This window comes from Cucurbita maxima, unplaced genomic scaffold, assembly GCF_002738345.1.
Source record: "Cucurbita maxima cultivar Rimu unplaced genomic scaffold, Cmax_1.0 Cma_Scf00029, whole genome shotgun sequence".
Lineage (NCBI taxonomy): Eukaryota > Viridiplantae > Streptophyta > Magnoliopsida > Cucurbitales > Cucurbitaceae > Cucurbita > Cucurbita maxima.
The window spans coordinates 207,895-221,175 of record NW_019272045.1 but is presented as its reverse complement, the minus strand read 5'-3'; the positions used below and the strand labels follow the sequence as shown (position 1 = coordinate 221,175).

General features: G+C 36.8%; 1 protein-coding gene across 7 annotated transcripts in view; it reads right to left on the bottom strand.

The window, feature by feature from the left end:
* Nucleotides 1–6,372: 6,372 nt before the first annotated feature.
* LOC111465342 (calcium-transporting ATPase 10, plasma membrane-type-like) overlaps nt 6,373–13,281 on the bottom strand; it is a 27,762-nt gene continuing 20,853 nt past the window's right edge. For all 7 annotated transcript variants that reach the window (XM_023109661.1, XM_023109668.1, XM_023109662.1 and 4 more), the window contains exons 23-35: nt 12,724–12,831; nt 12,285–12,455; nt 11,859–11,918; nt 10,831–10,995; nt 10,612–10,728; nt 10,254–10,352; nt 9,051–9,188; nt 8,868–8,968; nt 8,366–8,411; nt 8,141–8,272; nt 7,757–7,864; nt 7,579–7,670; nt 6,373–6,897 (exon numbers count right to left, since the gene is read on the bottom strand). In XM_023109661.1, the coding sequence (XP_022965429.1) occupies nt 6,795–6,897; nt 7,579–7,670; nt 7,757–7,864; nt 8,141–8,272; nt 8,366–8,411; nt 8,868–8,968; nt 9,051–9,188; nt 10,254–10,352; nt 10,612–10,728; nt 10,831–10,995; nt 11,859–11,918; nt 12,285–12,455; nt 12,724–12,831 (1,440 nt within the window). In that variant the 3' untranslated portion in view covers nt 6,373–6,794. The remainder of the gene's footprint in view (nt 6,898–7,578; nt 7,671–7,756; nt 7,865–8,140; nt 8,273–8,365; nt 8,412–8,867; nt 8,969–9,050; nt 9,189–10,253; nt 10,353–10,611; nt 10,729–10,830; nt 10,996–11,858; nt 11,919–12,284; nt 12,456–12,723; nt 12,832–13,281) is intronic.

The window sequence follows — 13,281 nt, the reverse complement described above, 5'->3', positions numbered from 1 at the left end:
AGAATGTCTACAATACCTGGGTTTAATCAGATACAATTTGAAGGGTTTTGTAGGTTCATTGATCATGGCTTAACCGAAGAACTTTTTAAGTTTCCAAAAATTGAAGATATAGATCAAGAAATTGAATTTCAATTATTTGTGGAAACATATAAATTGGTAGAACCATTGATAAAAGAAAGAGATGCTGTCTATGAATCACTCACATATTCTTCTGAATTATACGTATCCGCAGGATTAATTTGGAAAACCCGTAGGGATATGCAAGAACAAATAATTTTTATTGGAAACATTCCTCTAATGAATTCCCGGGGAACTTCTATAGTAAATGGACTATACAGAGTTGTGATCAGTCAAATATTGCAAAGCCCTGGTATCTATTATCGGTCAGAATTGGACCATAACGGAATTTTGGTCTATACCGGCACCATAATATCTGATTGGGGAGGAAGATTAGAATTAGAGATTGATCGAAAAGCAAGGATATGGGCTCGTGTGAGTAGGAAACAGAAAATATCTATTCTAGTTCTATCATTAGCTATGGGTTCGAATCTAAGAGAAATTCTCGAGAATGTTTGCTAACTTGAAATTATTTTGTCGAATAATAAAGAGAACAAAAAAATTGGATCAAAAGAAAATGTCATTTGTGAGTTTTATCAACAATTTTCTTGTGTAGGTGGAGATCCGGTATTTTCTGAATCCTTATGTAAGGAATTACAAAAGAAATTCTTTCAACAAAGATGTGAATTAGGAATGATTGGTCGACGAAATCTGAACCATAGGCTTAATCTTGATATACCTGAGAACAATATATTTTTGTTACCGCCAGATATATTGGCAGCTGCAGATCATTTGATTGGACTGAAATTTGGAATGGGTACACTTGACAATATGAATCAGTTGAAAAATAAACGGATTCGTTCTGTCGTCGATCTCTGACAAGATCAATTCGGATTGGCTCTAGTTCGTTTAGAAAATATGGTTAGAGGAACTATATGTGGAGCAATTAGACATAAATTGATACCGACTCCTCAAAATTTGGTAACTTCAACTCCATTAACAACCACGTTTGAATCTTTTTTCGGATTACACCCATTATCTCAAGTTTTAGATCGAACTAATCCATTGACACAAATAGTTCATGGGCGAATTGCTAGTTTTCGGATACGAGATATCCATCCTAGTCATTATGGACACATTTGCCCAATTGACACGTCTGAAGGAATTAATGTTGGACTTATTGGATCATTAGCAATTCATGCAAGGATTGGTCATTGGGGATCTCTAGAAACTCCATTTTATGAAATTTTTGAGAGATAAAAAAAAAAGTGCGGATGCTTTATTTATCACCAAGTCGGAATGAGTACTATATGGTAGCGACAGGAAATTCTTTGGCACTGAATCCAGGTATTCAGGAAGAACAGATTGTTCCAGCTCGATACCGTCAAGAATTCTTGACTATTGAATGGGAACAAATTCATCTTCGAAGTATTTTTCCCTTCCAATATTTTTCTATTGGAGCTTCCCTCATTCCTTTTATCGAACATAATGATGCGAATCGTGCTTTAATGAGTTCTAATATACAACGTCAAGCAGTCCCGCTTTCTCGGTCCGAAAAGTGCATTGTTGGAACTGGGTTGGAACGCCACATGGCTCGAGATTCAGGGGTTGCTGCTATAGCCGAACACGGGGGAAAGATCATTTATACCGATACTGACAAGATCATTTTTTCGGGCAATGGGTATACTCGAAGAATTCCATTAGTTTTGTATCAACGTTCTAACAAAAATACTTGTATGCAGCAAAAATCCCAAGTTCACCAGGGTAAATGCATTAAAAATGGGCAAATTTTAGCGAACGGTGCTGCTACAGTTAGTGACGAACTTGCGTTGGGAAAAAACGTATTAAGAACTTGCGTTGGGAAAAAACGTATTAGTAGCTTATATGCCATGGGAAGGTTACAATTCTGAAGATGCAGTACTACTTAGGTTGAGGAGGAGAACGAAACATCATTTATAAGGGTGTGGAACCTTCCCTCTAGAAGAGAACAAAATCTGACAGCAATGGACATGTTCGTTTATGAAGTATAGTTTTTGTTGTTGGGTCTATATTTAAACGCATGAATATAATATATATATTTAAATCATTCATAATCTTTGTTTTTTTGTATGCATGAGTTGAATTATCGTTCTTAATTTCTCCACTTAACCAGCTCCTAACTCTCGATAATTTTCAATGACCGACCTCTCCTTTTTTTTTTTTTTTTTTTTTCAAAAGTGAGACATTGCTCGAGTTTAGTTGGCCAATCAAAATCAAACATTGTCAAGAACGAGTCTTGGTTTAATGTCACACAAACTTCCCTAACCCTCACCCTAAGATGTTGAGTTCATAATACAAGCGTGGTAATGTAAATGTACTTAAAAATGAAAGCTATAAAATATTTACTTAAATAGTAAAATAAACTATAATAGCGCAGTTAGTTCTGGCTCTCTCTATGTTGCATAGATTCAGTTGGCGAAAGAAGATTAGGAAAAGGCTATTATTATCAGTTTGATTCCTAAACTTGAAGAAGCAATGTCACTCGATCATTATCAAATCGATTGTAATCTTTTTCTATCCGTAGATTCCAATCCCAACAGAACGCATTCTACATCTAATAGGTCATGAACTAGATCATAATCATTCTCAACAAGTCCATAAGAAGTGATCCCATTTTTTCATCGAGTCCGAATAGAGACCAAAGGTCTTGAACGATCGATCCCGTTAATGCGAAAATATAGGTCCCACATGAAGTGATTGCATGTGATTGTGACCTTGTTTTTAAATTAAAAAGTTAGGCCGTTACACTTGGTAATTAAGTTATAGACTTATAGATTATGTAGACTAGTCCACGATGTTGGCTCATGTTTCGATGGCCTTACGATGGAAGCTCCGTCACCATCAGGTATATCCTATGTCATATGAAAGATAATAAATGATAATGTTAAATGATGCTCATGGTTTTCACGTATGGGCAATGGTGATGCTATGTATGATTTACTTCATGTTAAGGATTGTAGACTTGGTACCAAATGTATTGGTTGATAGATCATGCCACTTCGAGGGTGTGGAATAAGACGTAATGGAGGACGACCCCCTATTAAGAGACGCAGGGTAGTAAGGAGCCCGACTCACAAAGGAGCGGTGAGTTGGATAGGCCCAGCGACCCCACCCTCAGCTGCACCACCTCCAGCAATGCCTCCAGTTGGACTCGATCAGGCCACAGTCACCTTGATGTGGGAGATGTTTCACGCTATGTTGCAAACCATGGTGGCTATACAACAGGCACAAGTGGCCAACAGCTCGATGACAACTCGAGAGACGAGATACATGCGAGATTTCAAGAGGTACGACCCCTGCGTCTTTAATGGGGCCTCTGAAGATCTGATAGTGGCAGAATTATGGCTATCGTCAATGGAGACAATCTTCTGTTACATGAACTGTCCTGATGATTTGAAAGTGTCATTAGCATCGTACATGCAACGGGACGATGGGGAAATATGGTGGCAATCCACTCGGGAGGTCTTGAGCCCTAATAGAGGTGAGATCTCATGGCCACAATTTAGGGATGCCTTTTGGGAAGAGTATTACCCAGAAGAAGCACGACTTCAGAAGCAACAAGAGTTCACTCAATTGACGCAGAACAGGCGCTGCCTATGAGAAAGATTTTATGAGGTTGATGCGATTTGCCCCGGAGTTGGTGGACACAGAGATGAAGAAGGTGCAGAGGTTTATCTTTGGCTTGGATGAAGAAATTCGCTGCATTGTTGGTATAGCGCCTACTACTAATGATGATGCCCTGAGGTCCGCCACGGCTTTGGAAGGAGACAGTGTTTGAGGAACTTTGGAGGCCAATAGTCCTAACACCCGAAGTAGGACAAAAGCGACATTATGACCAAGTTGCACTGGATCATCAGCCACTAATACACTCACAACAACAGGTGGGCAGATACCACAAAACACCAAAGCGTGGCCAACAACTAGGTCGACAAAGAGGCAGAGGAGACTATAAACCATTGTGTTGTGAGTGTGGCAAAAGACATTGGGGACAATGCTTGGCATGGTCTGGAGCGTGTTTCAGGTGTGGCCAACAGGGTCACATCTCTAGAAACTGCTTGGGGAGGACCGTCGAGCTCCTTGTTAACTAGCTAACAAGCTCGGGCAGGCAATGCAGGAAGGTCTACCTAGACTCGCTTCTAGGTAAAAGCATGTGCCTCCACTAGTAGCAATGCTTAGAACGTTGACATAGTGGTGACAGGGCGCAAAAAACTACCACTTTGGGTAGGTGTATATAAAAATGCATTAAAATTCACAAACATTGAAGCAAGTATAACTATGTTGTCATTAGAACCATATAGGTGAATAAGAAAATTAATAACAAATAAAGCTAGATGAGGAGAATTTGTACGTTCGTTACTCCCGCAATCATTTCAGAGACTTGTGTTAACAATGGTGGCTCTGATACCATGTTAATATTCCAATTTTCATTGATGTTCACAACGTTTAAATAGAATACAAACTACAAACTAAATCTTAATCCTATTTCTCATTCTTAACAAAGAATCTGAGTAATCATTCTTAACATTCACACAATAGCTAATTAGGGTATTTATTTTTGTTCTATTTCACCCTTTTCATTTTCTACCTCCCTTTTTCTCTTTCCCTTTCCAATAACAACATTCACACAATAACCCATAGCCCATAGCAGCGGACTTGATTGTGCAGCACTCACTTTACAACAATAAGTGAGCTAAAGTCAATTCGTTCTTAAGTCGCCTACGGCCAAGTGACAAGCCTTTGACCTCAGTTTAAGAAGGTTTTAGAAAACAAGGACAGAGAGAGATTCTGAGATTTTTGAAAGAGGTTATATATACAAACAAGAGGGTAACAATAATGGCTCATGGTATATAACTATTAGTAAAGGAATATGACTCTTAAGACTTCCTAGGCACAAGGCAGGATCGAAGAGCTTAGTGGGAAACACTCATCAGAAGATTAGGGATGTGCCCTCCGCCCCCATCTTACATGCCAGCCAGGGGTGCTTGGAAAGTAGGGTTCCCACTTTCTTAAGTACACATAACACATGCTAATAACCCAATTCCTATTTACAATATGCATTCTAGCTCTTTTGATTCCTAGTTCAACTTCAAAAACACATCAAACACACAACTCTTTCACAATACAGTTCAAATCTTTTTAATCGAAAATTTTCACTATTTTTGACATTTGTTTCTTTATAGGTCAGCAGAGTGATCTAGATTAAGTATACAAATTGGCTAAATTTTATACCTCGCTTTTTATACTAGACCAGAATTACTTTCATGCTAGATCTAGAGTTATTTTATGCTAAATAATCATTTTAAATGAGATTAGTGAGAGTTATATATGTCTCGATCCAATGAATACTTGTATAATGCCGACTACTATATAAATAAAGAGATCCATATACCAGTCATGAGCAATAACGAAGCCATCAAAGGCACAAGGCAGGATCGAAGAGCTTAGTGGGAAACACTCATCAGAAGATTAGGGATGTGCCCTCCGAGGCACAAGGCAGGATCGAAGAGCTTAGTGGGAAACACTCATCAGAAGATTAGGGATGTGCCCTCCGCCCCCATCTTACATGCCAGCCAGGGGTGCTTGGAAAGTAGGGTTCCCACTTTCTTAAGTACACATAACACATGCTAATAACCCAATTCCTATTTACAATATGCATTCTAGCTCTTTTGATTCCTAGTTCAACTTCAAAAACACATCAAACACACAACTCTTTCACAATACAGTTCAAATCTTTTTAATCGAAAATTTTCACTATTTTTGACATTTGTTTCTTTATAGGTCAGCAGAGTGATCTAGATTAAGTATACAAATTGGCTAAATTTTATACCTCGCTTTTTATACTAGACCAGAATTACTTTCATGCTAGATCTAGAGTTATTTTATGCTAAATAATCATTTTAAATGAGATTAGTGAGAGTTATATATGTCTCGATCCAATGAATACTTGTATAATGCCGACTACTATATAAATAAAGAGATCCATATACCAGTCATGAGCAATAACGAAGCCATCAAAGGCACAAGGCAGGATCGAAGAGCTTAGTGGGAAACACTCATCAGAAGATTAGGGATGTGCCCTCCGCCCCCATCTTACATGCCAGCCAGGGGTGCTTGGAAAGTAGGGTTCCCACTTTCTTAAGTACACATAACACATGCTAATAACCCAATTCCTATTTACAATATGCATTCTAGCTCTTTTGATTCCTAGTTCAACTTCAAAAACACATCAAACACACAACTCTTTCACAATACAGTTCAAATTAAGACAATAAAAGATAGAATTGAATCAAATTTAAGACGCTTTTATATAGTTTTAGTATTGTTGTGTGTTTTCACATTAACATAATCTTCAAACCAAAAGCAACCCCAAATCACAAAGTTATTAACATGACACTGAAACAAACTGTAACTTATAGAATACAAACATAGTTATATTTAACAGGGACACAATCTCTTACCACCATTCTCGTATTGGGTTAGCCACGAGTTAGTCAAGTATACGACTTATCCGAATCCGACTTCTATACGATCCCTCGGAAAGATTTCCCTTTAGAAGCACACAAAACCAATCTCCACACAGTGTTCCATCGTCGTGGCGAGTGTTGCTCGAGTCCTATAAAAACTGTTATCCTACAAACTCAAAAGAAAAAAAAAATGTTGAGGTAGGTCCAGTGAAATGATTGGTGGAAGTAGAGCAATTACGATCTCCCAGCTCGTCGTTTACGGAACATTCTGATAATAAGCACATGGAAGGGAGTTTCAGGAACAGGTATGAATTTCCCAAGGAGAGCTAGGGGCCAACTGAAAAAGAATAAGAAATTGTTTAGCAGAAACCAAAATGGAGCAATATAATGAGTACAGTATATGATCCTCTCAAACTCTCGTATTCTTCTGCATCATATGATCAAAAGATGATTTAAAATTTTGAGGGTTTTCAACGTTGATGTTAAGGTAATGGCTCAAGTCTACCACTAGTAGATATTATTATCCTCTTTGAACTTATAAAGAATGCTTCGTTCTCCTCTCCAACCGATGTGGGATCTCACAATCCACCCCCTTCGGGGCCAGCATCCTCACTAGCATTCATTCCCTTTTCCCATTGACGTGGGACCCCCAAATCCACCACCTTTGGGGCCAGCATCCTCACTAGCACTCATTCCCTTTTCCAATCGATATGGGACCCCCAAATCCACCCCTTTGGAGCCCAACATCCTTGCTGGCACACCGCCTCGTGTCCACCCCCTTCGGGACTCAGCCTCTTCGCTGGAACATCGCTGCCGTTTCCACTGCTAGCAGATATTGTCCTTTTTGGACTTTTCTTTTCAAGCTTTCTCTCAAGATTTTTAAAACATGTCTGCTGGAGAGAGGTTTCCACCTCTTATAAAGAATGCTTTGTTCTCCTCTCCAACGGAGGTGGGATATTATGGTGGCATCAAATGTGTTATTAAGGCATAAAAAACATAAAACTTAAGATAAGCATACCTGATCACACCAATGATTATGGAAATAATCCAATACTTCCAATTAAGTCTGACTGTGGATGTGAATTTCCCCAGAAACTCGATTATTATAACCTAAGACAAAAAAGAAATATATAAAATTTTAACGAGAAGAACATGCTAATCTCAGAATAATAGCGAAGTTGAATAACGGTTCTCACCTGGAGCACAAGAGTAATTCCAATGATCCCAATAAAGAGGTAATTTTTATTGACTCCTTTGAATATATTCTTCTCATCTGGCTTTCGAGCATTAAATTCATTAAAAACCTGCAGTAAACAAGGTTAAGATTACTTTGAATATATACTTCTCATCTGGCTTTCGAGCACTACAAGTCAATAAGCTTATTGAACAAAGAACACTAAACAAGGTTAAGATTTAAATATGAAACAAGCCTCAAACTATCTAGGTTGATCACGAAATGAAAACAGAAAAAAGGGAGACACAAGCGACAAGCATAAACACGCATTACTTCGTTGGGAACCAATGAAAAAAAAGTGAGCATATAAAATTCTGCCAAATTATTACTCGAATAAAGGGCTTACTTGACAAAGCACAAATGCATTGAAAATCAACGTATTCTTCACTTTGATAGCTTCTACATGAGAGTGGTTCAAATGAAGCAAACTTCGACCGCGAAAGTTGAGGACAAGCAACACAGTAACTTGATAAAATGCCTGAAGATACACGATAAAGGAATCTCTTCAAATGCAAGAACCATAAGATATGGAAAGCTTGAAAAGCATAGAAATCAAGCCACAAGAAATTACCTGTATCAGCAGGTTTCTCCACATGATATTTGTTATAAGAGGTTCACTGAAACATACAACAGATTATTAAACTGTTGTATTGCATAGAATTGAACTATACTTATAAAATAAAGAGAAAACAAAGCGCGCTAGGTACCACCATGAAAAGAGATACACATACAGAATTCAAGATATTGCCGCTGTGGAGTAAAATGGAAATGGAAAAGCTACGCCAAAATAGATGTGAATTTGATAGAACAGGAAAATATGGGAACATTATGCCTATCCAGCCCAAAAGTTATGAGTTCAATTAGTAAGATTAGACTAGAATTCATAAACCTCGGTTCAGGATTCCCTTTCTATTTGAATTAGCATATCCTGAACTTTCATTAGCAAAATAACTGTGGTTTCTCATTAACAAAATAAAATAAAATTTTGACATATATAACCTCATCAATTATCTTAATTAAGTTAGACCTCTCATTTCTGCAAATATCAATAGAAATTTACAGAGGGAGTGTACCTTCTACCAACAGGCGTCCTGTCCATGAGGTGATCGGTTGGTGGTTCAGTAGCCAATGCTAATGCTCCGAGAGTGTCCATAATAAGATTAACCCACAAAAGCTGTCAAAGTGTAGACGATGTCAAACAACACGTCATTTATGAATACTCTCAATGGCACTCAACAGATAGAGAGTGCACAAACCTGCACAGCATTTAGTGGGACATCACCAGAGGATATTGCCGCCACGACATTGATAATGAGTGCCGCAACATTGACAGTGAGCTGAAACTGGATGAATTTCTGAATATTTGCATATACTGATCGGCCCCACCTCACAACCTGCATCCAGCCGACAATGAATGAAAAGGCTCCATACGATATCACAGAGAGAGAGAGAATAATACTGATGCTATTTTTTCTTGTTTTCCCCTTTTTAAAGAATATAAATAATGCATGTCTGTCATCTCATTCTCATTCATTCATTACCAATTGCTAAGCTCAAGCAAAATGCTTTAGAAATAAAACTTTCATATCTACGTTAGTTTATTTTTCATCATTAAATATAAGGAGCGAGGCATTTGTTCAGCTGAATTTCATTGTGCACAACTTTAAAGATGGGCAAATACAATGGACACTGCACACAAAGTTCCAGAAAGATTTGATAGAGATATTTATAGAATAATACTGATGATATTTTCTCTCGTTTTCCCCTTTTCTTAAAAACACAAATGATTGCATGCACGTCATCTCCTCATTCAACACCAAATGCTAGCTCAAGCAAAATGCTTTAGAAATAAAGCTTTCATATATTAAATATAAAGAACGATTATTTTGCATGGTTGATTACATTTCATCAATAAAAATAAAGAACGGGGCATTTGTTCCCCTGAATTTTCATTGTGCGCAATTTCAAGATGGGGCACAAATACAATGGACAATGCACACAAGCTTTCATATTTACTAGATAGTTGTTACAATAAGGATCAAAACAACAAGTGCGTTACAATATTTTAGGTAACTGATGTAGGTCGTAAAATGAGAATTTGGAAGTAAAACTTTTTGCAAATTGACTCGAGGTCTCAATAACAAATTGTTAAAGCAAGCAGAAAAAAGATCACCAAACTTATAGATTATGTATGAAGAAATTCGACTAGTGCCAGTTAGATCCCAGCCCCTCAAATTTAAGAATTTTAATTTAGTCCATAGACAAAATATATAAATGAAATTCACAATATAAAAAGATACCAAAAATATGGATTCAGTAGTGCAAGTTAGTGGAGATATCCTTGGACCATGCATCAAAGGCGACATAAGTTATACCGATGAGGCACGTCAGTGCTAGAACTTCTCTGACGAACCAAAAAAATAAAATTGAAGTAAAAGCGCTCTAAAACCAAGACTGACCTTCACAACTGAAGCAAAGTTGTCATCTAAAATAATAATATCTGAGCTTTCTTTAGCAACTTCTGTCCCCTGGATACCCATTGCAAGGCCAATATCTGCCTACACTCCAAAAGAGTAGCATTTAGAACAACGAACAAAATGAAAAATAGCAAGCCAGAAACTACAACTATCAGGCATAAAATTCCAAGATCAAATTGTATAATCTCTCAACATCAAGCAGTTTGTAATAAAGTATTCACATTCTGCAGCAAAGGACCAGTCGAACAAAAAAACTACTATTATTATTAAAGATGCTCGACTCTGATTTTACATCTGATTGGAAAATAGTGGCTATAGTCTATGTAGATAGTAGCAGAACCTCATGTAATGCAGGAGCATCATTTGTACCATCTCCAGTAACAGCAACTACATGTCCTCTCTTTCTCAAGGCTTGCACAAGGAGAAGCTTATCATTGGGAGAGGACCGACCCATCACCTTCAAACAACCAGAAAAGTTAAAATCATCAGTTGTAACTCTTTACGCAACCAAGCAAATTCTTAAAATTGAGGGGTGTTCAATAAGATCAAAACAACGTACTGATATTTTCTCAGCAATTTCTTCTCTTTGGGCATCAGTCAGGGCACGGAATGCTTTTCCTTCAATAAGATTTGGTTCAGTAGCATCTGAATCTGAACCAAGTATTCCACATTCCAGTGCAATAGCTCTAGCAGTTTGGACATTATCACCAGTGACCATTCGTACCTACGCATGGAAAAGAATTTGGTGAGTACAATAGTCCACATCCAACTAAAACAAGACCCTTGTGCCGCCTGTAATATAGGATGCCCCCTAGCTAATAAATAAACGAATATATGTAAAGAATACAAGAGACACATGGTAAAAGATAAAAACAAAACATGGATAATCCCATTTAGAGAGAATGGGTCTTAAAAGAAAGCAAGTAATACAGATTTAAAGCAGGAAGTAAATTCAGGACTTCAACAACTGAAAGTATAATGATCGTCTTAAAAACATCATACTGAAATCTAATTACAAATAGATTTCTTAATTTCAAGCTTGTTTGTAAGTAATAGTTTTATTGGTTGAATTAGCTTTTGTTTCAAGTACAGCTGTTGCAATTTCGTCCATGCAATAGTGGAATATTTGCATGCTATTCTAATGAAGTTCCAGCAGATATTACTAAAAAAGCTAGTGAATTTATATTCAAGATCATAGTTAGAATTCTGAGGTGTTATAGTGAATTCTCTAGTTTTCTCTGCTATGTTTGAGTTTGCCTTTAATTTTTCAGATTTCTCTGTCACAAAATTCCGCCAATGTTCCCAAAACTCAAGCACAAACATAACACCTTCCTACATCAGATTTCACAGAAGTTGCTATAAAGAAGCAAAACCAACCAAACATGCATAAGGTGTAACAACAGAGTAAAAATTACATCTCACAAAAGCATGCATGCGCATATATGCGAAAAGCACTAAATAAATATGCTGACTGATATAACTGCCAGTATGGAGGATAAAAAACTTAACACTAATGTTTTGAGCGCAGAGACATTAGTAATTCATAACACCGTATTGAAAACAAAAATTTTCCCCAGAAAAGAGTACCTTAACACCAGCTTTTTGACAAAGTCGTACAGCATCTCTTACTCCTGGCCGACAGGGGTCCTAGAATCCAGAGGGCATAAGATAATAAAAATATGCACAAGAAATAAAACAGACGCCCAATTTCTTGATTGAAAAGAGACTACTAAGCATGGCACGCTTGAAGCAGTAAAAGTACATCCAACACAATTACAAATTTAGGGGAAAAAAGGCAAATGAAGTGCTTCATTAGATGCAAAAATATAGCCAGGATTTCCAAAATTATTCAATAGAATGAGGAACATTATCAAATGAAAATTAGAGAAGATTAATTAAAAAAAAAAATCAACAGAATGAGGCAAATAACTTTTCACATGGCTTCACAGTCTGTAGAAACTTTTATCTTCTAATTAAAAGTGCAGTGCACTAAGTGAACTCACAAAGACCCACCTTCAAACCAACTATAGCCAACAAAACAAGGTCGTCTTCTGGTAGAGCCCACTTACTCAATTGTTCTTCACCGTCAGGAACATTCTCAGGTTCACAAGATCTATATGCAATTGCAACACACCGTAAACTACGTGAAGCCATATCCTCAATAGCTCTCTTGAAATATGTCATCTGCAAAAAGTAACAAATATTACAGCGTAAGTTCCAAATAAAAACCTGAAAATTGGTATAAATGAGTATCAAATCATTTCAACAACGTAGCAGATCACAAATTATTGAATATACGCCATGAGATAGCTAACACCTCCTGCTATTATACATAAAACTATTTAAAAAAAAAAAAAAAGGAATTAATTGTACATGAACAGTCTTAAAATCATACTTTCGTGCCAATGTTCTCACAAAACCATTCATTCCTAAATGCACGAAGGTGTCAAACCTTATCTTCATCTAGTAGGACAGTTTGATCATGTTCATCCATGTACTGTGTGCACGATGCTAAGACAATCTCAGCAGCACCTTTCCAATGTATATAAACTTGACTATCCTGTAAAAACCATAGAGTACATTCACGTATCAGTAGTGCAAATATCTAATATTTCATACAGAACCAAACGGCAATAGCATTATGCAACAAATGAAACATCAGCCATAAGTTGTAGGGCAGACATGCAATATGGGTCAAACCATAGAATATTTACTTACCATGGATAATTTTTCTTTTTAGACAAAAAGAAAATTACTCGACACAGAATAATGACAAGTGGTACAAGTAACACAACATAATACTTCAAAACCACAAACTATATTCCTATAAGAAGATTAAAAGTAATTATTCATTCTTTGATCAATAATTGGGAGTAGAATAACCTTCCCCACCCTCTTCTTTCCATACAAATTTACGCCTCACTAAATTTTTAATAAGAACAAGAAGCAAAAAAAAAAAAAAAAAAAAAAAAAAAAAAAAAAAAAAAAAAAAAAAAAAAAAAAAAAAAAA